Source organism: Taudactylus pleione, unplaced genomic scaffold, assembly GCF_031769625.1.
Source record: "Taudactylus pleione unplaced genomic scaffold, aTauple2 ptg000004l, whole genome shotgun sequence".
In the NCBI taxonomy this organism is placed as follows: Eukaryota; Metazoa; Chordata; class Amphibia; order Anura; family Myobatrachidae; genus Taudactylus; species Taudactylus pleione.
In genome coordinates, this window is record NW_028284407.1 from 1,917,032 (window position 1) to 1,944,671 (window position 27,640).

The 27,640-nt window shown below is 45.0% G+C and overlaps 1 protein-coding gene across 6 annotated transcripts in view; it reads right to left on the reverse strand.

Moving 5' to 3' along the window:
* The window catches only part of TLK1 (tousled like kinase 1), a 310,849-nt gene that overhangs the window by 45,634 nt on the left and 237,575 nt on the right, over positions 1 to 27,640 (reverse strand). For all 6 annotated transcript variants that reach the window (XM_088470184.1, XM_088470297.1, XM_088470045.1 and 3 more), the window contains 7 exons: positions 26,991 to 27,037; positions 25,848 to 25,943; positions 22,765 to 22,854; positions 22,048 to 22,140; positions 10,158 to 10,268; positions 7,200 to 7,336; positions 1,921 to 2,109 (listed from right to left, as the gene is read on the reverse strand). In XM_088470184.1, the coding sequence (XP_088326310.1) occupies positions 1,921 to 2,109; positions 7,200 to 7,336; positions 10,158 to 10,268; positions 22,048 to 22,140; positions 22,765 to 22,854; positions 25,848 to 25,943; positions 26,991 to 27,037 (763 nt within the window). The remainder of the gene's footprint in view (positions 1 to 1,920; positions 2,110 to 7,199; positions 7,337 to 10,157; positions 10,269 to 22,047; positions 22,141 to 22,764; positions 22,855 to 25,847; positions 25,944 to 26,990; positions 27,038 to 27,640) is intronic.

The following is a 27,640-nucleotide window of genomic DNA, read 5'->3' on the forward strand; positions in this document are numbered from 1 at the left end:
CCTTGCAGCAATACCAGCACGCCAGATAGGCGTCTGTAACTATCAGAGATCCGCTGTACAGCTATCTATATATTACCCTCCACTCATTATGTGCTGTATGCAGAGCTGTCCTTTGATCACCCTTTTCCTGTAGTAAGAAGTACAGGAGATAGCCACATTCCACACATAGTTTACAGATGACATTTAATCAATTTCAAGGATATTTGGAACATAAAGTTCTTGGAAAGGCATAACATGACCTCACTGTAACCAGTCACTACGCCAGCTCAAGGAAAGTTAGAAGTGGTTATTTAAAACAATAGAAGAAAGGGGAGACTGGGGGGAGACCAAAGCTTTTTGTTTTCAGATGGTAACCCCAAGAAATACAAAGCATGGGTAAAATCTAATATACATACATTGCATACTAGGATTACTTATGCTGGTTTTGAGGTGCTGGAAAGCAGTTTATATGAAGGCATGGTTTATGTTACCCATGGCTGTCCGGTTGTTGGATGTGAATACAGAAAGGTGATGCTCATCTGATAAGAGCTGGAGGCTATCTACTGAGTATGCCAGTCTGTACATCCAAGTCAGTTTGTATTTATGCCACCATTTGTAATTAGCAACAGTTGTACAGCATTATGGCTGATATGTATGGTGGAATTGGTATGAATTACCGTCGGACCAAAGCGCTGCAGATGAAATCCCGACGCCGGGAAGGCCGGTGCATGAAGATCCCAACTGAGGTAAGCCCTCTACCCCTTTCCCTCTCTCTCCAGGGGTGCCTAAACCTAACCCTGCGCCCTAAACCTACCCCTCTCGGGGGGGGGGGCAAAACCCTAAGTCCCACAGCATCTATGACCTCCCGACGCCCGGCATACCTACGTTCGGTATGCCGGGCGTCGGGATTTCGGCGTGGGGCTTATGATAGCCGTCGGCCTATCAGTAGTCCCATGCCGGGAATTCACGGTCGAACCGCCGGCTTCCTGACTACATCCCTGTATGGCAAGTCATATAAAGCACATAATACGATAACGAGAACGGTTTAGAAGGGAACAAGCAGAGTTGTCCTAGAATATACAGAGAGCAGGTCCCACAGGGGGGAAAACATGCTGAATATGACCTGCAGTATTGCTTTTATATCTTCCGACTAAACTGTGCCGTGCCAACCATCTCACTGGTGCCGTTATCAGTACACCACTCCGTTTTAGGGCATGGCAACTGGTTGTGTTAGCTGGTGCAGCCATACGACAAATGCATTATATAGATGGTGTTCAATAGACGACAAAGGGGCAGATGTTCTAAGCCTTAGATAGAGATAAAGTGGATGGAGATAATGTACCAACCAATCAGCTACTAACGGTCATCTTACAGGCTGTGTTTGAGAAGTGCCAGTCCAGAGCAGATTGGTAGGTACTTTATTGCTCTCCATGGCTTAGTACATCTACCCTAAAAACTGATATAGGCATCGCTTATGACAGAAATGTCACCTCCGCATGTCAGAGCTGCCCCTCCTATGTGTTACAGAAACCAGAGCTATAATACATCTCCCACATTACAGAATTATAAAAGAATTGTGGCTGATCACACCACTAACGTGCGCACGCGTCACGCCATGCGATTCCCGGCACCTGCATACGCTATGGTGTGCACTGCGATCACACCATGCATTCCTATGGAGGCACGGTCACGTACGCAGTGAGCGTACCCCCGCACAGGCGCATGTCTTGCGCTATACGTGTTGCGATTTGCTGCGCCAGCGGCAAGGATATAAGCTGGGTATATCTGTATCAATTATTTCCCATTCCTTTTTTTTTCTCTTAAACTATTTAAAAAAAAAAAAAAAAAAAAAAGGGAAGATCCCTAAGAGAATTTACAACCAACATCCATAAAATGTGAAACAAATGCGATGAACAAAGTTAATGTAAAGTGCCAACTCACAATTGGGGTAAACTAGGTTTTACAAAGGGGTCATTTTCTGCCCCATTAACGGCTTTGTTTTTCCTCTGCTTTGGTTCAGAATTGGCGGACGGGGTCTGGGCGCTGTTGGTAGACGGAGGTTTCCTCTTGGCCAGCAGTTTCCTTTGTCGCTCGATGTCTTCCCTCTGCTGGTTCACCCATTCCTGCTGCCTACAAGACAGCCCCAGATATAAACATTTACCTGAATAAATAATACACCTTCACATAAATATGCAGCGAACAGGGTTTCCAGGCAACAAATACATGTATTGTTAGTTCCTTCAGCTGTGAGCATTTCATTTCCACAATCTAAGGAAAATCTTGGCCTATTTCACACTCCTATGGTAGTGAAGAGTATAAGTCACAACATTTACTAACTACCTATTTATTAAGCGAACTTTGCAATGACAACTTTATTTGCTGCACTTCTGTCTGATCTAATACCATCCGCCTTCTAGTTTCCCCATTCAAATCTACTTTCCCAATTTAAATTACACAACAATTAAACACAACTGCCATTATTTTGGTAAAGACCCGAGGGGCCGCTGACAGACCAAACTAGTAATGTTGCTGGAGGACAGCAAAACTTAGGAACCGTTGGTGGGATGGCGTAATAGGCACATACAGATACGCATCCTGATATCCCCAGGTTCCACTGCCAGAACAACAGTTCGTAGAGTTTCCATGTGGAAGATGGGCACTCGGATAAACCTGTTGAGGGATTTGAGATTCAGAAAAGGCCGATGAGAACCACTGGGCTTCTGAATCAAAAAGCGAGTGTAATAAAAACCGGTTAATCGATTAACCAAAGGAATAGGTATTACCACACTTGAGCTTAGCAGGGAGTGAATGGCTTCTTGGAAGGCCTGGGCCTTGACGGGGTCTGATGGAAGACCTGTACAAAAAAATTGCAGGGGAGGACATCTCAGAAGTGGTCTCTCACAGATACGCTCTCACTTTCCTCTGACCCAGGCGTCTGTGGTTGTCTGATGCTGAGTCGGCGAACCACATAAGTCGGCCTCCTACCCTGGGATCCCCCAAGGAGGAGACCCGCCCAATCAGGAATAGGGATTGTCTCCAGCCTTGCTTGCAGCTGGACCTCTGGCAGCCTCAAGCCTGCTTAGGTCTAGACTTGTTTTTGGCTTTGTTTGAACCAGGCTGCCTTGAAAAGGACTGTCCATTTGCCTTACCTTGGAGATGAAAGGCCGACCTATTAGGATTAGGGGTAGCAAGTGACTGTGAAAAAAACTGATTTTGATGCTGCCACAGTAGCCACAATCTTACCCAACTCTACGCCGAACAGCATGTCTCCAGAGAAGGGTAAAGATTCGAGGGCCTACTTGGATTCTGTGTCCGCTGTCCAGGCAAGGAAACCAGTATCCAAAGCAGCTTCTCCCAAATAAGTGGCTGCTTCCCGGATATGGGAGACTTAGGCCAGTTGCTCCCTGGTGGAGTCTTATGACATGCTGTCTTCCAACGCACCAGTCCATCCTTCAATAGCCTTAGCTACCCAGGCTGCGGCCATAGCCGGCTGAGTAATAGCGCCGGAAAATGAGAAAACTAATTTAAGACAAGTTTCTAGTTTTCTGGCTGTAGCGTCTTTAAGGGAGGATGTGGATGGTATAGGCACTTCCCATTTAATACACTCATCAGGTGGGAGAGGGTAAAAAGACGCTAGTCGCCAGGAGGAATATTCCATGCTTCCCCCATAAGCTCAGTGAGCTGTTCTGATTGAGGGAATTCAGCTTTAACCACTTTTTGTTGTTTAAACACCAGGGTTTTAGGCTTAGGGGCCAGTTCTTCCTCCTCTATATTCAGGATTGTTTTAACTGCCCAGACTAGAGAAGGAACATCCACTGTTATATGAGAGTCCTCCTCACCCTATAGCAGTGATTCCCAACCTTGGTCCTCAAAGCACACTAACAGTCGTGGTATTAGTGATATCCATGCTTAAGCACAGATGGTTAAATCAAAATACCTAAGGTACTAATTAAGTCACTTGTGCTCAACTATTGCTATCCTTAAAACCTGGACCGTGCCTTGAGGACCGTGGTTGGGAACCCCTGCCCTATAGGGTCCCTGGAGGAGAACCCTGTGCATCATCTGCCTCCTCAGATGATGTGCCAGAATATGAAAGCTGGGCGGGCTGGAATAATACAGGCCAGCTATGTGCTTTAGTGGCTAATGGTCTGCCCTCCTGTAACATAGCTTGCTGAAAGGCGGCAGAGGTATGAGCCATATTCTGAGCAGAGTGGGTATGAGCATCCCCCCCAAGGAGGATGCATGGGGGTACAAACATAGCAGGTGGTAGCTGCTGTGGGTACCTCACAGTGGTAGGAAGTGCCGTTGCTGATAAGCGGTCCACTAACATCGCCATAACCTGTGCTAAGGAGGACACCCAAGGTGGCTCCTGCACGGGTACTGGTACGATAGACTGGTGAGGAGATTCATAACAATTAACACACTGATCATCCTGCACAAAATCCTGAGAGGACAAGGCTGCTGAACAAGTTTTGCATGTAACCAGCACAGGGGCCGCAGCCTCCTTATTACCTTTGCCTTTGGAAGACATAGTAATAACCCATAAGCAGCACACAATAAAGTGTATAGCTAATAATGCAATGTGACACCCTTCACAAATACAGGTTAATGTGAAGTACAATTGAAAACCTACACACTTGGTAGTGATGGGTTAAAGAGAGAGCAGCAGGGATAGATATAACTGACAGTCAGAAACTTAAAGCAGTATATCACAACCAGAGCTAGCACAAGTCACATACAATGCACAGTAAACACAAATATAAATATACTTGCAATGGGCACTTATACCACTTTCAGACTTACGACCCAGAAATTACCCTGCTCACATCCAAGTTTTTTTCCTCTGCAAAATCACGGGGTTTTGGGTGAGACCCCCTTTCACACTACACCTGAGATCTGGGGAAATTCCCGGGTTGACGACTTTCAGACATAAGCAGGGTTTTTTATGGTTTTACACAGTTTTGTCATTTAAAGTGGACGCTTTCATACGTACCTATTAAAATTCCAAGGATAAAGGAAGCAATACAGTGACTCCTGAGACATTACAGATAAGGACTCTTTGCACCCAAGGGGCAGTCCACCAGGTGCATGACATACTCGTTCCCACCCCAGGTTTAAAACCAACACACTATAGGCAGCAGCCACCCGGGCACCCAACACACACACACACACACACACACTATAGAACGCTCACACCACAAGTATCATTGCATGTGTGGCGTCTCTCTCCCTCTCTGGCTGCCGCTGATGAGGTCATCAGCAGGCAGCCCTAGCCAGCCAATCAGAAGCTGCTAGGTGAATCCCGGGAGTAAAATCCCAGGTTGCACCATTCAGGCTTGAGCAGGGTAGTCTTCCCGGGAATTAAGTCCCGGGAAATATCCTGGTCACTTGCAGGGGCGGCAACCCGGGAATTGATTAATACCCCTTTCAGACATACAAGAGACCCGGAAATTTTGGCCGCGGCAGCCTAAAAACCCGGGAATCTTAGTATGTCTAAAAGGGGTATTAATCAACTATTCAAGCAACACTAAGCTGGTAGGATTTGAGTGCTGTATAACCTGGCTCCAATGAGAGGTATACAGGGAGACACCCGATCTCCTGACACCTGTAGCTTCAGCAAGTCCCTGATTAAAGGCACCTGGGCGTCTCATTAGGTAGGAGGGTATGAGGAGCAGCTCAGATGTGGGAAGACTCACCTGAGAAATCGCACTCTGAGCTGGGGGAGGGGCTGTCAGGGGAGAGCTTACCTCCCCCATTGCTGTATTAACCCCCAGGTCTACTGGCTTAACAAAGGCCCGTGATGCCAGATTTTACTGCCGTGGTGGTGTAGTAGGGGTGCGGGCACACGGATGCTTCATAACAGCGTGTTCCTGCTGATCTCCACAGCCGGAGGTAAGGACTGCAATAAGACGCAATCTCCTGCAAGCGAGGAACTGCCTTACCTGACATCCCCGTGCCTCCGGCTGCAGCCCTGGATCTCCAGGTGGAGCGGCTGGCTAGCCAAGCCCCACTGGTGCCCGCTGTAATCGCCAGACCACTCACTGGTGTTGCGGCACCAAGGGTAGTTGGAGCAAGGCCTGCAGGCATCCATTAGGATGCTCAGCACTGTTACTCTATAACAAAGTAAAAATGTCAAAGCATAAAATAAAAGCTTGGACTGCCTAATGCAGTCCCACTGTTCTAAAGGTGCGACTGCTTCAGCCAGCACCAAACGTACAAACTGACTGCCTGTGGCTGGGGGCTACGTATAAATGGAGGAGGACTGGTGCATCCTGGGAGCTAAAGCTTTTAACTGTTTGGTGCACGGCTGACTCCAACCAACTATATCTCATGATATCCCTGTGGACCCCCTATGGAACCTGAAGAAAAGATGAATATCTATGATGCATAATTATCCCTACACACAAATCTATAAGCATTACACCCTATATTAAAGGCACGCTAGCCTCAATAAAATCATCTTAATTGTACCTGTTAAAGGTTAATGACAGTGCACAGACCATCAGAAGATATAAGGATTCTTGCCATCTTTTAGGCTGCTGAATGTTTTGGACCCATGATCAGTTACTCATGACATCATTTCATGCCCAGAGTGATGTCGGAACTATGACGCTCCAAGGACAAACTCACAAGTCCCTCTTTTATTCGAGGGATAAGGGAACTGTGAAACAAATGGATGAGTTCTGTGGGCTCCTGAGTGCACAAGGGCTAGTTATCCAATTGAAACTCCAGGCTCATTTATGTATAAAGGCATTGCGAACTATGGGTTTTATGTAAACACATGACAGATCTGTAGCACAGCATACACCAACTGTTTTGACATACGCTTCAATGCTGTGCTCACTTAACCCTGCATTCACACATTGGGTAAATGCGGCATGTAAAACAAACAGCACACAGACTTAGTAGCAGCCTAAAATATTCCTCTTGTACCACATTTTGTTCTCCAGTAAAACTGCAATTAGGGCTTAGTGATATATGTAAGCACTCTATCACATCACAAAATATAGGACAGCGCTACTTCGGTGTATAGGATGAGCGCTCTATAAAGTGCACAGGCTTCTGAAATGTAATCTTGGATAGGACACATGGATTACTTCTTACTAGGAGATCTAGAGAGGCCCAGTAAACGTTCCTCGGTTGATGTCTCAGCCAGTGGAACACATCATTATTTGGCTGCAGAGTGACCATTCTAGAAATTCCATAACAAAGGAACTAACTTGACGAGGTTCTGAAAAGCAAATCCATCTGTCCACTGCTCGGTAAAGGAAGCCCCGTGCCGGACGGTGGTGAAATGTCCCAGCCGCAGTCGGTCCTGCATACTCTTCTCTCTGCTTGCCAGTTTCTCCTGAGTGCTCTGCATGAAACAAGCAAAACATACCACAATAGCATATTATTTACCCTGTTGTCCAACACCAAGACAGCTTCGATCACCCAATCGTGAAACAGAAGACAAAATCACATACTTTAAAGTATCCGCACTCAAATTATTTGGGATGGTTTGAAGGGTGCCTTATACCTATATATAGTGTAGCCAGTGTGGTTCTTAGTGTGGTGACTATTACTTAACCCTGGGGCTCCCAAACTTTTTTGAAACACGGTGCCCTAGAGTATAACAATTTTTACCAAGGCACCCCTGGGCCCAAAGTTTCTTATTGAGAAATTCAGCAAAAATTCCATGAAATAACTTGTGCTTATACGTCACCCTTAGGTGCAGACATGTGGTGGCTGACAAGGCTGCGCTTATTTTTGTCCATATTTTTTGATTGGCAGCTATTAGAACCGTTTTTGCCTATCGCACTGACTAAAAATAATTTTATTTGGTACTGGACCACCAACCCTAAACACATCTGTAAGTGCCCTGGGGCACCCCAGGGTGCCACGGCACACAGTTTGGGAACCACGGTCTTAACCATTTACCTGGCTTGGTTGCATGGAATGGTAGCTGGGTTTTCGCTTACACAGGACCATCCCATGCTGCTCCGTCCCCTGGTGATTTCAGGGGAGATCCGTTCTGCACATGTGCACAACAGATCTCCTCTTCATCCAGCTCCCCGGCAGTGATTTAATGGTCTCTGCCCACCGACATCACCGTATGCACTGGCGGGTGAAGTGAAAATCCAGTTCAAGGATGGGAACTAAAGTCTGGGCACTAATGGCTGATTTCTGCACTCTAAAGGTGCGTACACACTGGGCGATTAAAATGAATGATTAAACGATTACGATATCGTAATCGTTTAATCGTTCATTAATCGCTCAGTAATCGTTCTGTTCAATGTCAAAAACGAACAGCGATGCGCGTTCCCCTGGTCGTTTTTTCGACATTATTCATCGTCAGTACATGCTGTTCCATGTGGACAATGACATTATCGTTATGTTTGTACATGTTGATCGTTTACAAAATAGTTTGAAAAGAGAAGATGTACTAGGTTGAAAAAGAGTGATCTTGAAAGATCAGCGATATCGTTCAGGTTGCAGATCGCCCAGTGTGTACGCTCCTTAAGTCTAATAAGCAGTCCATTCTCCTCCAGTGACCCGCTCAGTTACGCTCTGCACTGGGGGAGCATCCATGGATACTGGGATGGTGGTGATGGTGTGGAGGAGCACATTAAGGTCAGTCAACACATAAAATCATTGCTACTGAAGTGAGGAGGGGGGAGGATTCCATTGACTGTGGGAGTTTGCTGCCAATGGTGGAGACAGGGGCGGCACTGGGGATCAGGTGCCAGGCGTGTGATGGGAACCTATTAAGCCTGGAGGGTACTTTTTAACTAGAATATTTAAATAGGTTTTTTATAAAATTGAATTCACTAAATCATTTTATTTTTAAAGAGAGATGATTGGATTACTTGTATACATGAATTGTAGTGTACAACTGTTAAAAGTTATGAATTTATTTCCTTGAATTCAGTATTCTTATATTTTTATCATCTACTGTAGATTTTCGGCATCATACCGGTGTAAGAGTTATTTAATAACTGGTATACTTGTAGGCTACAAAGATAATGAAATTACCGTATATGCTCGAGTATAAGCCGAGTTTTTCAGCACAAAAAATGTGCTGAAAAAGTACCCCCTCGGCTTATACTCGAGTCAAGTGTAGCGCTGACCGGACGGAGTTCGGTCAGCGCTACACACTGCCAAACACACAGCCGCCGGAGCTGGCAGCTGCATGTTTGGTGTAATCAGCAGCCGCTGAGAGTCTGTCAGACTCTCAGCGGCTGCTGCTGCTCCCACTGCGGGAGCCATCTTCTGGCTCCTGCAGTGGGTGATGGGAGACACGTCGTCATGACGACGTCTCTCCAATGCAAAGCGGCCAGAGGAGCGGACAACGGCGGGACCAGGAGCGGGAGTTTAAGGTAAGTGTTTATTTTTTTTTTATTCTTTTCAGGTCTCTCTCTACTGGGGGGGGGGGGGGGGGCAGACTTCAGGGGGCATTATCAGGGGGCACTACCAAGGGGCATTATCAGGGGGCGATTACTACAGGGGGCACTACCACTGGGGGAACTACAAGGGTGGGATTACTACAGGGGGCACTAAGAGGGGGGGATTACTACAGGGGGGGATTACTACAGGGGGCACTAAAAGGGGGGATTACCACTGGGGGAACTACCAGGGGAGGATTACTACAGGGGGCACTACCAGTGGGGGATTACTACAGGGGGCACTAAAAGGGGGGATTACTACTGGGGGTACTACCAGGGGGGGATTGCTACTAGAGGCACTGAAAGGGGGTATTACCACTGGGGGCACTACCAGGAGGGATTACTACTGGGGGCACAACCAGGGGTAATAACTACTGGGGGCACTACCAGCTGCTGCCATTTCCCACACTAGGCTTATACTCGAGTCAGTAAGTTTTCCCAGTTTTTTTGGGTAAAAGTAGGTACCTCGGCATATATTCGGGTCGACTTATACTCGAGTATATACGGTAGTTACAAATTTGTGTGACATATTGTGTTTCTAGGGATCGTATACCTTGGTCTGCTCAACATAATGAAGAACAGGAGATACAACTGAAGTTCTCCCAGGATTTTAGTGTTGGGGAAGAAGGTATAGCTGCACTAATTGCAAGAAGAGTGTAAATGAAATATATTAGCAACAATAGCAGCTTAGCATACCCATCTCTACTTGGGCTTTTGGTAAGAGGTCTGTTACATGCCTTCATTACAACTCACCTTTTCAATTAGAAGTTTTTTGCTCATTGAAATACATTTATTTAATCGCTCTTTGTATTTTTCAAGAATTTTCTGTTGTTCATCTATTTGTCGGCGAAGGTCACAGTTTGTCTGCAATTGTAAGAAAGACAAAAGTGCACAAAATGTTATAAACTGCAGCATTCAGGGCAGTCCATCTTTTACTGTGTACTTATATAAATTACTCCACCTAGCAACCCCAGGTTATACACACTGGCAATACTAAACTTAAAGGAAAAATGTATTAAAAAAACAACACTTTGCTGCCAAAATAAAGAGCAGGCCAATCTGAAGATCTGGCGGATGACTCCATGCTTCTGGACGCGGATGGGGAAACTATATGTCGGGCGGTTGTACACCAGATTACGCAGGGTGTACAGACCGCACGATAAATTGTGCAGTAGAATCTGCCATCACTGAGTGCACACATCGTCTAGTGTGTACCCAGCTTAAGCAATAAGGAGATTTATGTTCTTACACTGGGGTATAGGTGGATGAGCTAGAGTCTAGGCACCAAACAGTTAAGTTTCTTTTCCCAGCAGCCCAGGCTCCCTCTCCCCTATACCTTTGCCCAATACAGATGGCATAGGTCCGGATGTAGACATGGGCGCTGAAACAACAGGTCTACTCGTCTACGACGAGCCTTAGCAGATCCGAGTACCAGTGACATCTGGGCCAAGCCGGAGCTATTAACAGGACTGTGGCCCCCTCCTGTCTGAATTTCCGAAGCACTCGAGGGAGCAGGACAAGAGATATGCCAAATGGAAGTTCCATTTCACCGACAAGGCTTCTCTGAAGGCCGCATCGGGGTCCTTTGTTCTGGCTCCAGAAATTGGAAGTTTGCTATGTCTGGAGGCCATGAGATCCACTTCAGGAAGACCCCATTTGTCTACCAGAAGCTGAAAGACTTGTGGATGTAGAGGCCATTATCCTACATACACGTCGTGACGGCTGAGGAAATCCACTTCACAAATGAGAATTCCTGGGTTGAACACTGCGGAGATGGCTGGGAGATTGCGTTCGGCCCATGTGAGAATGTGGGACACTTCTGTCATTGCTGACTGACTTCGAGTGCCCTCTTGGTGATCGAGGTAGGCTACAGCTGTGGCGTTGTTGGACTGTACTTGTACTGGCTGTTTTTCAGGATATTCTGAGCCAGAGTGAGAGCTCTGTAGATGGCTCAAAGTTTCAGGATGTTGATTGGCAACACTGCCTCGACTGGGGACCATAGGCCCTGGAAGGAGTGCTGGCCGGTTACTGCGCCCCACCTTCGGAGGCTTGAGTCCATAGTGAGGAGAGACCAGTCCAGGATCCAAAATTGATAACCCTGGTTCAAATGGGAAGTCTGCAGCCACCAGGATAGGGACAGATGAACATCTGTGGGGAGGTTCATTGTCTGGGATTTCAGCAGATTGGGAAGCCCGTTCCACCTGGAGAGGATCAGGTGGTGTAGGGGCCGGGAGTGAAACTAGCCAAACTCCACCATGTCGAAGGTGGACACCATCGTTCCCAATGTCTGCACTGCAGAGTGAATCGACACACTGCGATTGTGAAGCAGTCTGTAGTCTGTGCTGCAGTGCTGAAATCCTGCCCACCGTTAGAAAGATTCTCTGAGTCCACAAGGGCTCCCAAATGTACCATCCTTTGAGAGGGTGTCAGGGAAGACTTTCCAGTCAATCAGCCAACTGTGCATTTGTAGAAAGGCAATGGTTCCCTGCAGATGGCAGTGAAGAGTCTCTGGGGTGCAGGCCAACAGCAAGAGATCTTCCAAGTATCAGAGCAGTCTGATCCCTTGACAACGAAGAGAGGCCACCATAACTGCCATGATCTTTGTAAAGACCCATGGGGCCGTCGAGCGGCTAAAAACGGGAGAGCGTGAAATTGGTAATGTTGCTGTAGTGTAGCAAACCGGAGATATTGTTGATAAGAAAGCGCTATAGGTCCATGTAGGTAAGCGTCCTGAATATCTAGGGATAGCATAAAATCTCCAGGATTCATAGCTAGGCTAATAGAACGGAAGGTTTCCATACGAAACTTGGGCACCCTGATAAACCTGTTCAGAGATTTGAGGTTGAGGATAGGCTGATGAGACCCATTGGGCTTCTGAACTAAGAAAAGGGTAGAATAAAAGCCCTTGCCCCGTTGTGAGGAGGGAACCCGAATTATTATTCAGGAATTCAGTGAGGACTAAATGGCTTTTTGGAGCAGCAGGGCCTTCGTTGAGTCCAATGGAGGTCCTGTGCAAAAGAGCTGTTTGGGGGGAGGGGGCATATCTTACCTACGCATCTGACATGGTTTGATGCCACACCTGGGCGAATTGAATAAGTCGACCTCCTATCCTGGAAGCCCCCAGGGAGAGGTCCATCCGGTCAGGCTGCAGGCTTGTCCTCAGACTTGGCAGGTGGACGTCAAATGGCCGTCAAGTGGCCCAGGCTTGTTTGGCTCTAGGCTTGTAGGCCTTGGCTGATGTCTGCTGCAGTGGAAAGGACTGACCCTTGGCTTTGACTTGAGGGTGAAACCACCGAAAGGATGACGTCCTAGGTTTTGTATTATATGCAGAGGGCAGGAACACTGCCTTGTAAGCTGCCAAAGTAGTCACAACTTTATCCAATTCCGGAACCAAATAGGATGTCTCCCGAATAAGGCAGAGACTCCAGAGCACGTTTTGAGTCTGAATCTGCTTTCCAGGAACGAAGCCAAACAATACAGCGGGGCCACTACCGCAGTGGCAGATATCCTGGCCAGAAGAGCCGTATCCATAGCTGCTTCACTTAAGTAGGAGGCTGCATCCCTAATGTGAGATATGTAGGATCGTCGTTCCCTTAAAGCATCAGGGGAAAATGTCTCTTCTAGGGCCTCTGCCCAACTCTCAATGGCTTTCGCCACCCAGGCCGTAGCCACAGCAGGACAAGTAATAGCTCCTGTAAGAAAGTAAATGGATTTGTGACAAGCTTCTACATGTCTATCTGTAGTCTCCTTCAAGGAGGTTGCAGTATGAATAGGTAATGTGGCATTTTTAACCAGACGTGTTACATGAGAATCACTTCCCATTTAGTGCAATTTTACAGCTCTCCTCTTCTCCTGACACAGGGTCAGGGTGAGAGAGTCTGCGTCTTCTACCTCCCCAGATGATATATCAGAATCAGATAACTGAGTAGACTGAGAAGATAACAGAGCACGTTTAGTAGACAAAGGATTTTCTTTTTGCAGCATTTGCTGAAAAACTGTAGAGGTATTAGCCAAACTCTGTACTGAGGTAAGTCTACCCATGGGAGAGGCAAAGGATTTGCAGGAAGTACCTGCTGTGGTCATCCCACAGGGGGAGCCACCACGGGGACTGCTATGTGGTCTACAAGTTTTGCCAACATCTGTGAAAAGGCCTAAGCCTGCTCAGCAGGACTTACAGGACAACAGAGTAGAGTCAGCAGCTTCAGACTGCTTGTTATTCTTTCCTCTGCCTGACATAGCCACAAGCATAATACACAGTATGATACAGTGTAATATGGCACAATGTAGTGTGCAACCACGCTATATATGGCACAATGCAGTCTGCAACTGTGCTATATAGTATGTGATAGCCCTCACAATTACATAGAAGATGTGAGGTACAATAAACCCCCTATACCTTAGTATGTCAGGGTACAGTTGAAAAATGGGACAGGTATAAACTGAAAGTATAGAAAATAGCGCTAGCACAAGTCACATACAAACGCAGAGAAAAACATTACGGGCCATATTCAATTAGAGGAGAAAAGCCCTTTTCGCCTGTTTTTTTGAGAATATTTTGCCTAAAATTTTTTTGCCAAATTCAATTCCAGGACAATTTCACCTAAGCGGAAACTCGATGCATTGAATTAGGCAGAAAAGATTCTCCACTGAATAGCAGGTGAAAAGAAGTGCAAAATCTTTATTTTGGGGTGCTAACGTGGGAAACGACTCAGAACCCTTAGGACAGCCCCCCAAAGGACAAATCTGCAAAAAAGACAAAAACCTAACACCCCCCCCAAAAAAGTAATTTTTGGAGTAAAAATGCAATAAGTGGGGGAACAAGCATAAAAGCTAGCGAAATAGGCTTCTTGGGGGGCTGCAAGGATGGGTCAGGCATTTCTGGGATTACAGGTGCATGTAGCAGGTGGATTTTTCATGTTTTTTAAAAGTTCACTTTAGAGACATAATAATATGCTAGCACCCATTTTCAAGTCCCCCAAATTTGACTGGACTACTTATTTTCACCAAAAATTTACTGCTTAATGCCATTCTTCACCACTTTTACAAAGACGCTAATAGCAAGCAATTTACACAACTTAAGTACCCAAAATAGCTTTATTAGGGCTATTCGTACACATCTTTATTGATTACCTATGTTAGTGTATCTTTTTCTGGGGTAGAGACTGATGTCCCAATTCTTTCAGTACTTTTTGCCTGTTCCGCATACGCCTAATTCCGTTTTCGCCTGTTTTGCAATTGAATTAGTCGAAAAGTGGGGATGGGCATGGAATGATTTCGCCTCTGAAACAGGCGAAAAGTTGGACAGGCGAAGATGTTCCGACTTTTCGTACCTAATTGAATACCTCTCTAAATGTCTGCAATTAGCACTAAAATCAACTACACAGACCGCAGTGGCTGGTAGGATATACGATGTATAACCTGGCCAGTGGGAGAGGTATACGGGGAGACGTTTCCCGGAGACCTGCTTGTATAAAATGGCTGCAGCATGTCTCTGAGTGTGCGAAGGGTGAGGGAGGAGCAGCTCAGAGAACGCCAAGACCGCAGTGAAAAGGCGCCCTGAGCTAGGGGAGGGGCTGCAGGGACAGCGCCTTATCCCCTGGCTGATGTTAACCATCGGGTTCCCCTGGTCTTTATAATATGCCTCTGCGCCATTATATTTGTGCCCCCGTGGTCTAGTGGAGCAGTGGACGAACCAGTGTCCACATCAGCGCGGTCTGTGTCTTGAGACCGGAAGCAAGACTGCACCAAGACGCGGGTCTGCCCAAACTGAGTTCCGCCTTTCCTGTCCCCTGGATTCCGGGCTGCAGTCTGGGGTCCAGGGAGCTTTCTAGCTAGTCCCCCTCGGAACCCCTCCGGGAGTACCTAGCACAGGCTTGGTGTCACAGCGCCATGGAGTGGTGATGGGGCGGCAGCACAGACGTCCAGAGGACAGTCTGGTGCTGCTCGCCCATTATGATGAAAGGAAAAAGTAAATTAAATCGTAAAATTAAAGCTTGGTCTGCTTAATGCAGCCCCTGTTATAATGGTGGCCAGCTCCTGCCAGACACCAACGAAACTGAAGTGCCTGCTGTGGGCAGGGTAAAGGGGGACAGGACCGGAGCATTCTGGGATTGAAAAGCTTTGCTGTTGTTGTCCGGTCCTCCAGGTTCCACCTAAACCCCAATGTTTCCCTGTGGAGCCCTATGGACCCTGAAAAATCACAGCCAGACTTTCTAAACAGGTCAATATCTTTTTAAAGAAATAGCTTTTTCAATTAGAAGCCAATGTCAGGGACTATGGCCTGATTCAGAGCCGGACGCTCTGAAAGAGTGCTCGCTCTGAATCAGGACGTTTTTTTTTTTTTGGTGCGGCCTTCTGGCCGCTCGCTTAGCTGTGGGTGACCACCCACAGCTATTGCGTGCGGCCAGGTGATGGTCGCGACCATCGGGGCTTGCAACGAGACCCTTGTGGTAGGGTCTCATTCCCGCAAGCCCCAGTGAGCTTTCGGCTCTATTAGAGCCGGAAGCTCACCCACTGACATCACTCGTAATGTCAGTGGGGCCGCCCCCAAACGGCAGGCGTTCCTTCGGGAACGCCTCTGTTTGGCCAGCCACCCCCCCTGCCCGACTCCAAAACGGGGCAAGCTGTCAATCAAAATCGACAGCTGCCCTGCTTTGGTGCGAGACCCGCAGCGACGGAGCGCCAGTCGCTAGCCGGGTCTCGCACATATGCACGTCGGAGCCGGCTCCGGCGTGCGCAGTGGCCAAACATCGACCCGCTCGCGAGCACATAGCGCTTGCGAGCGGGGCTGAATCAGGCCCTATGTGCAGATTTAACAAATTGTTAGTATTGAATGCTGTAAAGAGCATATTGGGTGCATAAATAGTGTGGGATATTCATATACTGTAAAAATAATCACTACGTCTACAGCAGGGGTATTCAACATGCGGCTTTCCAGCTGTTCTGAAACTGCAAGTCCCAGCATGCTTTTCCACAGTTTGCTATTAAGGCATGCTAAAACTGTGGCAGGGCATTCTGGGATGAGTAGCTCCACAACAGCTGGAAGGACCGCATACTGAATACACCTGCTCTACACCAGAATGGATTATCATAAAAGGTATGTTTTGTACTGGATTCTAACTATTTTGCAACCCCCAATTATATTACCTGGTGGTATACGATACCATTATAATAGTCCGTCGGTGCCTAATTATGCAAGTTTATGTATAGGCAGTGGGGGGCGGAGGAGTTGTAAAATATATCTCTCAAGCATGAGAGGGTGCTTCCATAATGTAGGACTTTTCTCTTCTTGTATAGTAACCTGCCAGAATGATACAAATAAGGGTTCTTATTGGCTCATTAAGGCTATATCTTAAAGGGAATCCATATGATATACTGGCAGACGGGATGACGGCGGTCAGAAGACCAACAGCGGCATCCCAATGGTGAAGATACCGACAGGGGGCGGCAAGTAACCTAACTCTCTCTCTCTACCCCCCTAACCCTCCCATCTGTGGTGCTTAACATTAACCCCCCCTCCCCGCAGCCTAAAGGTCCCCATACACGGTGAGATTCAAAGTTGGTAACATCAGTTGTACGATTTCCCTTGAAATTCTTCATAAGATGTGGTCAAATGGTGTACGATTGATCATTAAGATCATAGGATAAGATGCACAGAAGTGTATCACATCGTACACGATCAGTTGAGATCTCTCTGCAAAACCATCTGATCTGCGATCCAACTAAAATATGGCGGGGACGCGCATCGGGGTTGCAGAAGACTCAAAAAACAAACTATTTGCAAACGATTGGTCTGTCCAACCTGTAGAAACTGCCAAAATTGTGTTAAAAATCGTCCAGTGTATGGCCAGCTTACCCCTCCCCGGTCAGTGCCTAACTCCAACCCACCCCGGGAGGTCCCTAAACCTAATTCCCCCATCCCCGGCGTAACCTGCATACTTCTCTTCGGGATGCCGGCGTCGGCATTCTGACATCCCAGCATCTTGACTGGATCCCATTTTAAAAGACCAAGTCACAGGTCCATTCTACGATTTTCTACGAGTTGTTTCAAATAAAATACCCAAAACTTGAATAATGAGGGTGAGAAACAAAAAGCTTAAGGCCAGGCAGGAAAGTAAAATGTGTGTTTAGTTGGTGAGAGTAAAACCAAATTGCTTTGAATGTGTCATTCTATTGTATATAGCAGCTGTACCACACATTACGCCTCATCTGTGCAAACTAATTGTGCTACCGGCAGCACCCAATAACATAACCTGCGCTGCCTTCTAAAGATGTTCTCTGACTCTAAATTGCTAACATTTACTGTCAATTGCCTGCCTATTAATCTGTGCAATAGTTATTTATAGAATTCGCACTGATGGGTATTTATAGTAGGACTATTCTATGAGATGTATAGCAGCACAGGATTAGCTGCATAGACTGCTACGAAAAGCAGTATTGTATCTAACCCTCTAAAAGGAGGAATAAGAACGTGGCCGAAACAGTCAAGGGCATGACAAGGACTAAAATAGTGCAGTAATTTTGGGCTATGATAAAACCCAGTAGTGACAAGACACTTATAGGAATCATTACATGAAGTCAGACACAAGCAGGTAAAATGATAGTCAGATAGTTATGTGCTGGTAACTCATGCAGCATGAATTAAATGTAGCAGATTCTAGATATTAGTGCAATAATTACTTTGCTTATATAGTCCAACATTATATATATTATGGCTCACCTAGAAGTTCATTCCTAATATAATTCACTAATGGAATTATTGCATGCAAAAAGCATGGTGTAACATGGTGTCGATCACCTAGCTGATCAGTGTCACATGACCTTTAACTTGTCCTTAGGAGACAGTGACATCAGTCACCATGACAACACTCCCGAACAAAAGTAAATTCCAATATGGGAGTTGTTACTCGCTCATAGCTACTCCCACAAGACCCCTACGTCACTAGTTACTATGCCAATAGTATAACAAGAAAGGGTCACTGAAGTGGAGCATCATGGGTATGGTCATATGAATAACATGCAGTCATGTGACCAGGAGTTTTCTGAATATGAAACATGAATTGTATAAAAATTTAAATTAGGGTAGGTTTCCGTCTATGCATAGATATATTTTAATTCAGCTGGTCTCCGATTGTTTCTATTACTTTTACCACTGAAAACCGTGTGGGAATTAAATATATATTAGATCCGCCCACCATATTTCAGGTGGACCTAACATTCTTAATTGTTTTAATTATGCAGGGTAGTGATATGAGTGCCATTTTAGGATTTCATAATGCCTCTGATGAAGCTGTCTGGTACGGAGAAACGCGTTAGTTCATGTTCCATTGGGCTTGGATGTATATACTTATGTGACTACTCTCTTACTGCAGGATCATTGGGATATTGCTATATCCTTTAAGATCTTTTCTGTCTCCACGAAAGTTCTAATCACATGTATTCCACCGTTTGCCTGGGGATTTCTGAACACCCGCACGAAGCTGTGCACAGCTGCAGGGAAGCTTTCATGCAACTGGCAATTCACCATTGCCTTTTCTATGCATTGTATACATGGAACTGGTAACTAAACCATCTTGTTTTGTTCATATAGAGGAACTTTATTTTCAGAGATAGTTTCAACACTCATCATTATAAAAGCACTCAGCTCTATTGTTTGTGCCAGCTCCTGGGGTGGCGAGCAGAGATGTGCGATAAGTCTGTGCTTTGGGTGCCCTGACCAGGACTTTAGATGGGTTCAGCTGTTTTACGTGGCTAAATCCAATTTAATTTGGCGCTACGAGTGGAATAATTAATGGGCGCCTAAAACAATTTAATTGTTACATTGAGTGCCTATTAATTAGTGCGACTACAAAAAGAAATTGAATCGCCTCCATAGTTCAAGTGTGTTTTTATACCCCTACATTACCTAATTTATGACGATATATGTATTATACATGGGTATTTCCTACCTTGCTTTGGTTTTTAGAATCTGTAAATATATTTTTCATTGTTGTATATTCTTACACACGTTATTTTTTATATTTTTCTTTGATAGTGTCTGTACATTGTGTTCGTTTCTACACATTTGAGTTTTCTTCTAGTGACAGGGAGACTATACTTATCTAACGGCAGCAGTCTTGGCAAACACACGTTTTTAACAAATATTTGTTATTAGGTATTTTTTAAATTATATCTGTAATTTTCATATCTATTAAAACTATAAAATAAATTGTTCTGAAGTATCTATATGTAGACAAATACAGGTTGAGTCTCCCATATCCAAATATTCCGAAATACGGAATTTTTTTGGCATGACTGAGATAATGAAACCTTTGATTTTTGATGGTTCAATGTACACAAACTTTGTCTAAGGCACAAATTATTAAACATATTGTATAAAATAACCTTCAGGCTGTGTATAAGGTGTATATGAAACATAAATGATTTTCATTTCTGTACACAAACTTTGTTTGAGCCACAAAATTATTGAATATATTGGATAAAATTACCTGCAGGCTGTGTGTATAAGGTGTATATAACACATAAATGCATTGTGTGTGTATATTTGGGTCCTATTCCCAAGATATTTCATTATGATATACAATTATTCCAAAATACGGAATATTCCGTTATCCAAACTACCCCTGGTCCCAAGCATTTTGGATATGGGAGACTCAACCTGTACACATTTTTATTTATTTGCACCTTAGTCACTCACACCAGTGACACCCCTTCCCTTTTTATTACACTAAACTCTGCTGGTCTCTTTATTTGACATATATTAGAAGATAACAAATATGGAAACGTCAGAAGGGGGAATTGAATGCCGAGCGATATGGGGCCATGATGTGCTTCTGTGAGCCGCACCCAGAATTACAGTGAGCAGCAGCGCTGATTTTCCTGTGCAAGGTAAAATGACCTATGTTTTGGCGGTCACAATAGGGCTCCATTACGAACATTCCCCGAGCTCATCACTAGAAATTGATTTGTTCTCTATGTAAAGGACTTCCCAAACGGATGTTTATTTGTTAGAGAAACTGACTATTCCACCGATGACCCCAATGTTTACACAATGCAAACCACCTTTTTTGGGGGGGTCCCAGAATAACGATACACTGACAATTTGTGATTCTAACAAAAGAAAAAAAAAAATCTTAAATAAAGCTTGAGTACCACTGCTCTCGGACATAACTAGTTACAGGGGCTTCTTCACCTAAAACAAATACTATATAAGGGTTGGGTTCGGGATCTCAACGGTCACAATGTTGACTGATTTTGGTAAGTATTTTGACCTAAATCTTAACCCTTACCCTAAACCACCCCTCCCGCAGCCTAACTCGAAACCTAACCCTAAAGGTGGCCATCTACTAGAAGTTTAAATTTAGCGATTGAACGATAACGATATCGTTAGTTTGCAAAAATGTCTAAAATGACCAGCGATGCGCGCTCCCGCTGGTCGTTTAGACATCTATCATCAGGCAAACATGCTGGACAACATGACAATAACGTCAGGTTGAGCTTGTTTGCAGATGATTAATGAGCCTACAATGAACAACTGCTCAGTCAGTGTAGGCACATCACAGACTGACAAACTACTGCACGATTACAATGTCATAATTGTGCAGTCTTTTGCCCATCTTCAAGTGGATGGGCAGCATAACACTTACCGTCGGGGATCTGTTGGGATTGTGACCGTCTGCATTCTTACGGTCAGGATCCCGACTACATACCCTATATACTGCTTTGGGGTGGCACATAATGAAATGTTGTAGTACTCCGGTGGCCCATCCTGTGATCAGTTCCTGAGGCTCTCTTTACTCCCCGAGCAGGCCTCCCATGGACACTTGAGCATGGAAGAGTGACACCCAGCTCTTCAGAACATCTGTGGACTACTCCATTCTCTTAGGTCTATACTGCTATTTTATTATTTACTGATGCTACGAAGACAACTTTAATTTTAGGTTGATAGCCTCTTTGAGACGTTTATTATTTTATCGGTCTGTAAAATAAAGGTATTTTTATGCCACGTAAACCGCAGCACACAGCATTGCAGTTACAACACACCCTAACTAATGTGTTAAGGCGTCATGCCAAAAGGGAAAGTTTATTGCCAAAACAGAGAAACATAGGGGTCTATTCAATTAGCTGCTGTTTACCCCGCGACTAATTGCCGGCCAAAATCCCTGCAGCGTGGGGAAAGGCTAATTAAATAGCCATTTTCTTGCTTCGAAAAATCATGACTCACGAGCGCAAACTGCAGAATCAATGGGTTTTTTCCCAGCTCGCGAGCCCAATTTGGTGTTTTTTCTGTGAGCTGCGAGGTTCAGTCCAACTGCGGGGTAATCTCCGCTAATTGAATATCTCCAGTGCAGCAATTAGCTGTGGGGTACACCCCGCGGCTAATTGGATACCCCCCACCCATAACATTTATATTACTTTTAATATACGTAATCAAGTGTTTTGTTTATCAGTAACATGCGGATATGATAAAATTATGCAAATTTAAGACCTTGTGTATAGAATTTAATTTGAATATTAAACAAAGCAACACACCAGCATCACAAATACAAGCACATACCTTAATTATTGTACATACAACAAATTAGACAAAATAAGAATTCCACAGGTTCACAATTAATCAGGAATATGTGAGCCTTTTACTCACCCTGAGCAAGTCGTCTATCCTGCCTTCTTTTTTTTCGAGATCCTGGTTTTTATTACTTTCTAGAGCAGCAAGTTTCAGCATTGTGAGATCCGTCTAGAATAAATATGTATACATGTGTATATAGAATCACAGCCAAGAATTTATTCAAATAAGGAAAAGGCTGTTCTCCCAAAGTAAATATCTTAAATGTAAACTTTTCTTATCCCAGTTATAAAAAATGTGATTCCATAGATACTGAACACCTTCCCTAATATAACAGACCGTCATCCAGCCGCTGGTGAATTATGAGAGCATTTTTAGGGCTTTAATGTGATAAAAACTGGCAACATCTTTGTGTAATCTGCCGAAATGTATGTGTGTGATTCCCTAGAGGCAGTAAAAATAGATGCCCATCATTAGTTTCATGGCTGAGGCTAGGTTTGGGACATTTGGGGCAACTTGGTGGAGGTCTCATCTTCATTAAACCCCCAGCATTTGAACGGTTTCCCTAACCCACATGAATAGATATATAATAGGAGGCTACACTATTAGGCAAATTACCCTTTGGGCCTAGAATAGTTTAAATTAATATATTATCTGTAAGAAAGTGGTTGTTTTTTTAGATCTCTCTAGAGGTCTTCTTGTAGAGAGGAGGAGATTTGTGTGAACTGGGTTCCTTAATGCCCTAACCCACTGAGGACATCTGAAAGCAGCGGGTGTAAGAAGATTAATACTCACTTGAACTAGTTTATAGGATAACTGCTTTGTGGGTGTAAGAAGATGGTCCCCAAACGCTAATGCAGTGGGAGAAGGACTGTTCTGTCGAACCTTGAAAATAAAAAGATAAAAAATAATATCACTGATATAGTCATGGAAAAAAATTGTGTGTTAGGTAGAAGTTTTGGTACAGATTGTTATAGATGGTTCATGTATAAACTTGGGGTCTCATTCAGACACGCTCGCGAGCGCAGGATGCTCGCAAGCGGGTCGATGGTACCCAAATGCGCATGACGGAGGGACCTCCGTCATGCACATGCGCGAGACCCGGATAGCGACAGCCAAGCTGTCGCTCCAGGTCTCGCACCAAAGGGGGCGTGCTGTCGATGGTGAGTGACAGCACGCCCCCTTTGGTGGGCGCGCCCGGGGCGTGGCTGCCAGACGGAGGCGTTCCCATGGGAACGCCTACCGTCTGGGGCCGGCCCCACTGACATCACTAGTGATGTCAGTGGGAGTGATTTTGGCTCTGATAGAGCCAAAAATCACTCCTGGGCTTGCGGCAGCGAGACCCTACCGCAGACCATCGCGACCATCATCATGGACGCTTGTATAAGCTGTGGGTGGTAACCCACAGCTATGCGAGCGTCCAAGAGGCCGCTCCAAGTTTAGGTAGGAGGGCCCTGATTCAGAGCGAGCGCTCTGGTCAGAGCGTCCGGCTCTGAATCAGGCCCTCGGTTTCAAACTAGTATGTTTGACAGTACAGTTTTCCTGCATCAGTTTGATAGATAGGTAACATTATTACATTGTACTTTTGGGGGACACCATACTCCATTGACTCTCTAACTCCCAGTCTGTGACTTATTGCTTGTCCCAACAACACTAACACCAGCCCTGTCACATGCAGTCCTGTCCTCACTAACAGAACAACATGTGACCTGGGCAGGTGACTGATTCCATCCATAGGAGACCCCCTCCCCATGCGGAATCGGTATGATTTACCGCCGGACGCTTGTCCGGCAGCTGGAATCCTGACAGCGGCTGCCTGACATGGGTGAAAATCCCAATCGTCCCCAGGTAAGTATTCACTAACCTAACCCCCCCCCCCTAACCCTAACCTTCCCCCCCAGTGCCTAAACCCCCCCTTCCCCGCCGCCTAAACCCAAGTCCCCCAGGGGTTGCCTAACCCTAAGTCCCCCCCCGGGAGCCCTAAACCTAACCCCTCCCCACCACAGCGGCTGTCCGCTTGCCAGGATAAAGTAGTCGGCAAGCCGGCTGTCGTGATTAAGTCCGCCGGCTTCCCGACAGCATAGCCCCCACGCTGTGTTAACCATTCCTATGGTCTGCTGAGATATAGGTTTTTATTATTCCACCCGCTTCTAAACTGGTAACACAAAGGGAAGCGGGAGATTAGAAATTATAACAAAAAGATGGTGTGATCAAACACACCTTAAAATTATTGTAATGGTGAGGATATTATAGGTGCATATTAGTGTTCCCTCTAGGCTGTTTTAGTGTGGCATCGCGCCCTGCCCAATTTTAAAGAGGCAAAATGTGCCCTGCCCTTTTAGCGGTGCCCCGCTAAACACAGCCTGCCCTGTGCCTTCCCCACCCGCAGACTGAAGTGTCCGGTGGGTGGGAAAAGTTGCAGTGCCCGATCTGGAAGCCCAGCAACTCGGTAAGTGCTGGGCACGCCCCCAAGTGTGATGAATTGGAGGCATGTCACGAGGACACGCCTCCTCCCCGGTCAGCCACGCACCCTTTTCAGGAGCGCATGCAGAAACTCCCTGCCTGCACCCTCAGCGCTCTGCCCTCTGCTCGTGGTCTAGCGGAAACACTATATATTAAATAGGGACTGGTGAATACGGTAGTAACCTTACCTAAGATTTGTACCAGATAATAAAACATTAGCTTTCATTAAGTAACATGGAGACAAATAAAAATAGATATTAGATACATTCATTCAGCCAGTGAATGAACATTTTCAGTGCGTACAATTATAGATTAACAGGGGTATTCAATATGGAGCGAAAACTCAGTTTATGCGTTGTTTTCGCTCGGATGACGTCATTTTCGCCACTTTTACACCGTATTCAATTTGAAAACTTTTCGCCGGTGCGAAAAGTATATTGCATTCGACCCTGCGAAAAAGTATCACCAAGGAATGGGTAGCGAAAAAAAGTGCAGAATTGGGGTTTTGGGGTGCAACATTTCGGAAACCACCCTGCATCCTTCAGACAGTCCCCCAAAGGTAAACTGTGTCAAATTTTTTTTTTAAAAATACCTCAGAAGACCCCAAAAAAAACACTTTAATTTTGGGCCTGAAAAAAAAATTTGGGGTGTACAAAGTTAAAAACTAGCAAGCTGCAATCTAGTGGGTTCCCCAAGTATGCCCCAGGTGTTTTTTTCATTGCAGTTGTTTTTGGCAGGTGGATTTTTCACGTTTTTTAAAACTGCACTTTAGCAACTTTTAAATATGCTCACCCCCATTTTCAAGTACCCAAAATTTGCTGGGACTAGTTATTTTCTGCAAAAAAACTCCTAAATACTATTCTTCACCACCTTCCCAAATCCCCAAAATAGCAGCTATCGAGCCCATTTAAAGACCCCAAAAGCCTTCAGCAGGGCTAATCGGGGGTATCCAGAGTGATCCTCCATGTCAGAGCATATTTTTGGGGGCGTTAGGGAGATTTCCCCAAAAATCAGCGAAGTTTTTGCTGATTTTACTTTCGCCGGGTGCCATTCTCGACGATTTCATATTGAATACAGGTATAATCGGGGGCTCGCGCGATACTTTTTCGCCAGCAAAAGCTCCGATGTGCCGCGAAAACTTCGACACGCATAGACGGCGAAGTTAATGTTTCATATTGGATACCCCTGTAAATCTGTTGATTATGTTTTATTGATGTAAGTTTTTTGGTTGAAAAATTCTAACTATTCCTTCAAATCAAACGTATTTTAAAGGTATATAGTGTATCTTCTACACATACCACCCCCTTGTGTGTCAGAATTCCCTTAACCGTTCATTCACTGGACGATTCACCCTATATGGATCCACCAGTAAATCTGACAAGTACTAAAGAACACGAAACTGGGTTGCTACTCACAGAAGACGAAGGTGTGGAATGTGAGTGGGAATTCTGTGGAGACCGTATTGAAGGTGGAAGGCCTCTCACAGGACTGGAACCATTCCCAGCTTGGTACTGAGGAGACAGACAAACAGAAGTTGTCAGTAGGCATAAAATAATGATAATCACTTTCTGGAACAACAATTTCACATTTTGCAAAGTTGTTGGAGCCCAGACACATTAAATATAACCTCTTCATCTGTACTGCGTAGTGAGCTTAAGCCTCTATTCTTCCAGCTACTGTACAGGGGCAGATAGTGACAGCAGTGATCTCTTTATAGTACCCAAACCTGCCATACACATTGGCCACATAGCTATGAAGGGGTGGTCACACGGTTACAAGATAGCTGTACCAGATTATTTTGCATGTAGCACAGAAGCAAGTAGACATTCTATGCAATATACGCAAATCATTAAAACCTGAAAACAAAAATACGCAGAACATATGTGCTACTGTAGGCAGAGGCAGTTGCCATAACACGTGCCCTTTAGGAAAGTACAGAATGGGCAAGCTGGCATCTTCACATCCCATTAAAGTGGGCATGCAGCTATAGGAAAGCAATCACTAATACGGTGTTGCAGCTATAGGAAAGCAATCACTAATACGGTGTTGCAGCTATAGGAAAGCAATCACTAATACGGTGTTGCAGCTATAGGAAAGCAATCACTAATACGGTGTTGCAGCTATAGGAAAGCAATCACTAATATGGTGTTGCAGCTATAGGAAAGCAATCACTAATATGGTGTTGCAGCTATAGGAAAGCAATCACTAATATGGTGTTGCAGCTATAGGAAAGCAATCACTAATACGGTGTTGCAGCTATAGGAAAGCAATCACTAATACGGTGTTGCAGCTATAGGAAAGCAATCACTAATACGGTGTTGCAGCTATAGGAAAGCAATCACTAATACGGTGTTGCAGCTATAGGAAAGCAATCACTAATACGGTGTTGCAGTTATAGGAAAGCAATCACTAATACGGTGTTGCAGCTATAGGAAAGCAATCACTAATACGGTGTTGCAGCTATAGGAAAGCAATCACTAACACGGTGTTACGCACAAAGTTAGATTTATCACTTTGCTTTGGAGAATGTTCTTTTACACCCCATAACGTAAACTTACATCAAAATAGTCGCTAATCTTATGGCCACGGCCACCGCTATTCTTTCCTACAGGAGACAGAGGGGGAAAAGGGTTCATTAACAGAAACAAATCTCAGGCATAGCAGAAATAATGGCTCCATAATCTACATCATGTATAATACATCTCTACACAAGGAGAGAAATAATGCATTTCTATCTTTTCACTTACACTTCAATAGTTATTGTGTCATTTACATGCATATGCGATAATAATGTAATAAATGTGTATATTGTACAAACTTATATTCTGACAGAAAAGGCAGTATTAGTTAAGTTATATAATACATAAAGGGAAATGTATAACGAACACTGTCTAATGAGTGGAAAAGCAACCAATTAGCTCCTAGCTAGCATTTATCAAGTACATTCTATTATCTGATAAGTAGCAGCTGATTGGTTGCCATGGTCAACCCCCTCTTTAGAAGGTTTGATACCCCTCCCCCACAGAGGTTTGCCACTAGTATCAAGAACTTATGGTGCATACACACGGTCAGATTTATCTTCAGATCTGAACGATAATGATTTAAAAAATCGTTCATATCTGAAGCAAAATCTGACATGTCTGAATGATAGACGATGCGCGTTCCCGATGGTCAGATAACGATATCTGACATCTGATGTGTTTGCAGT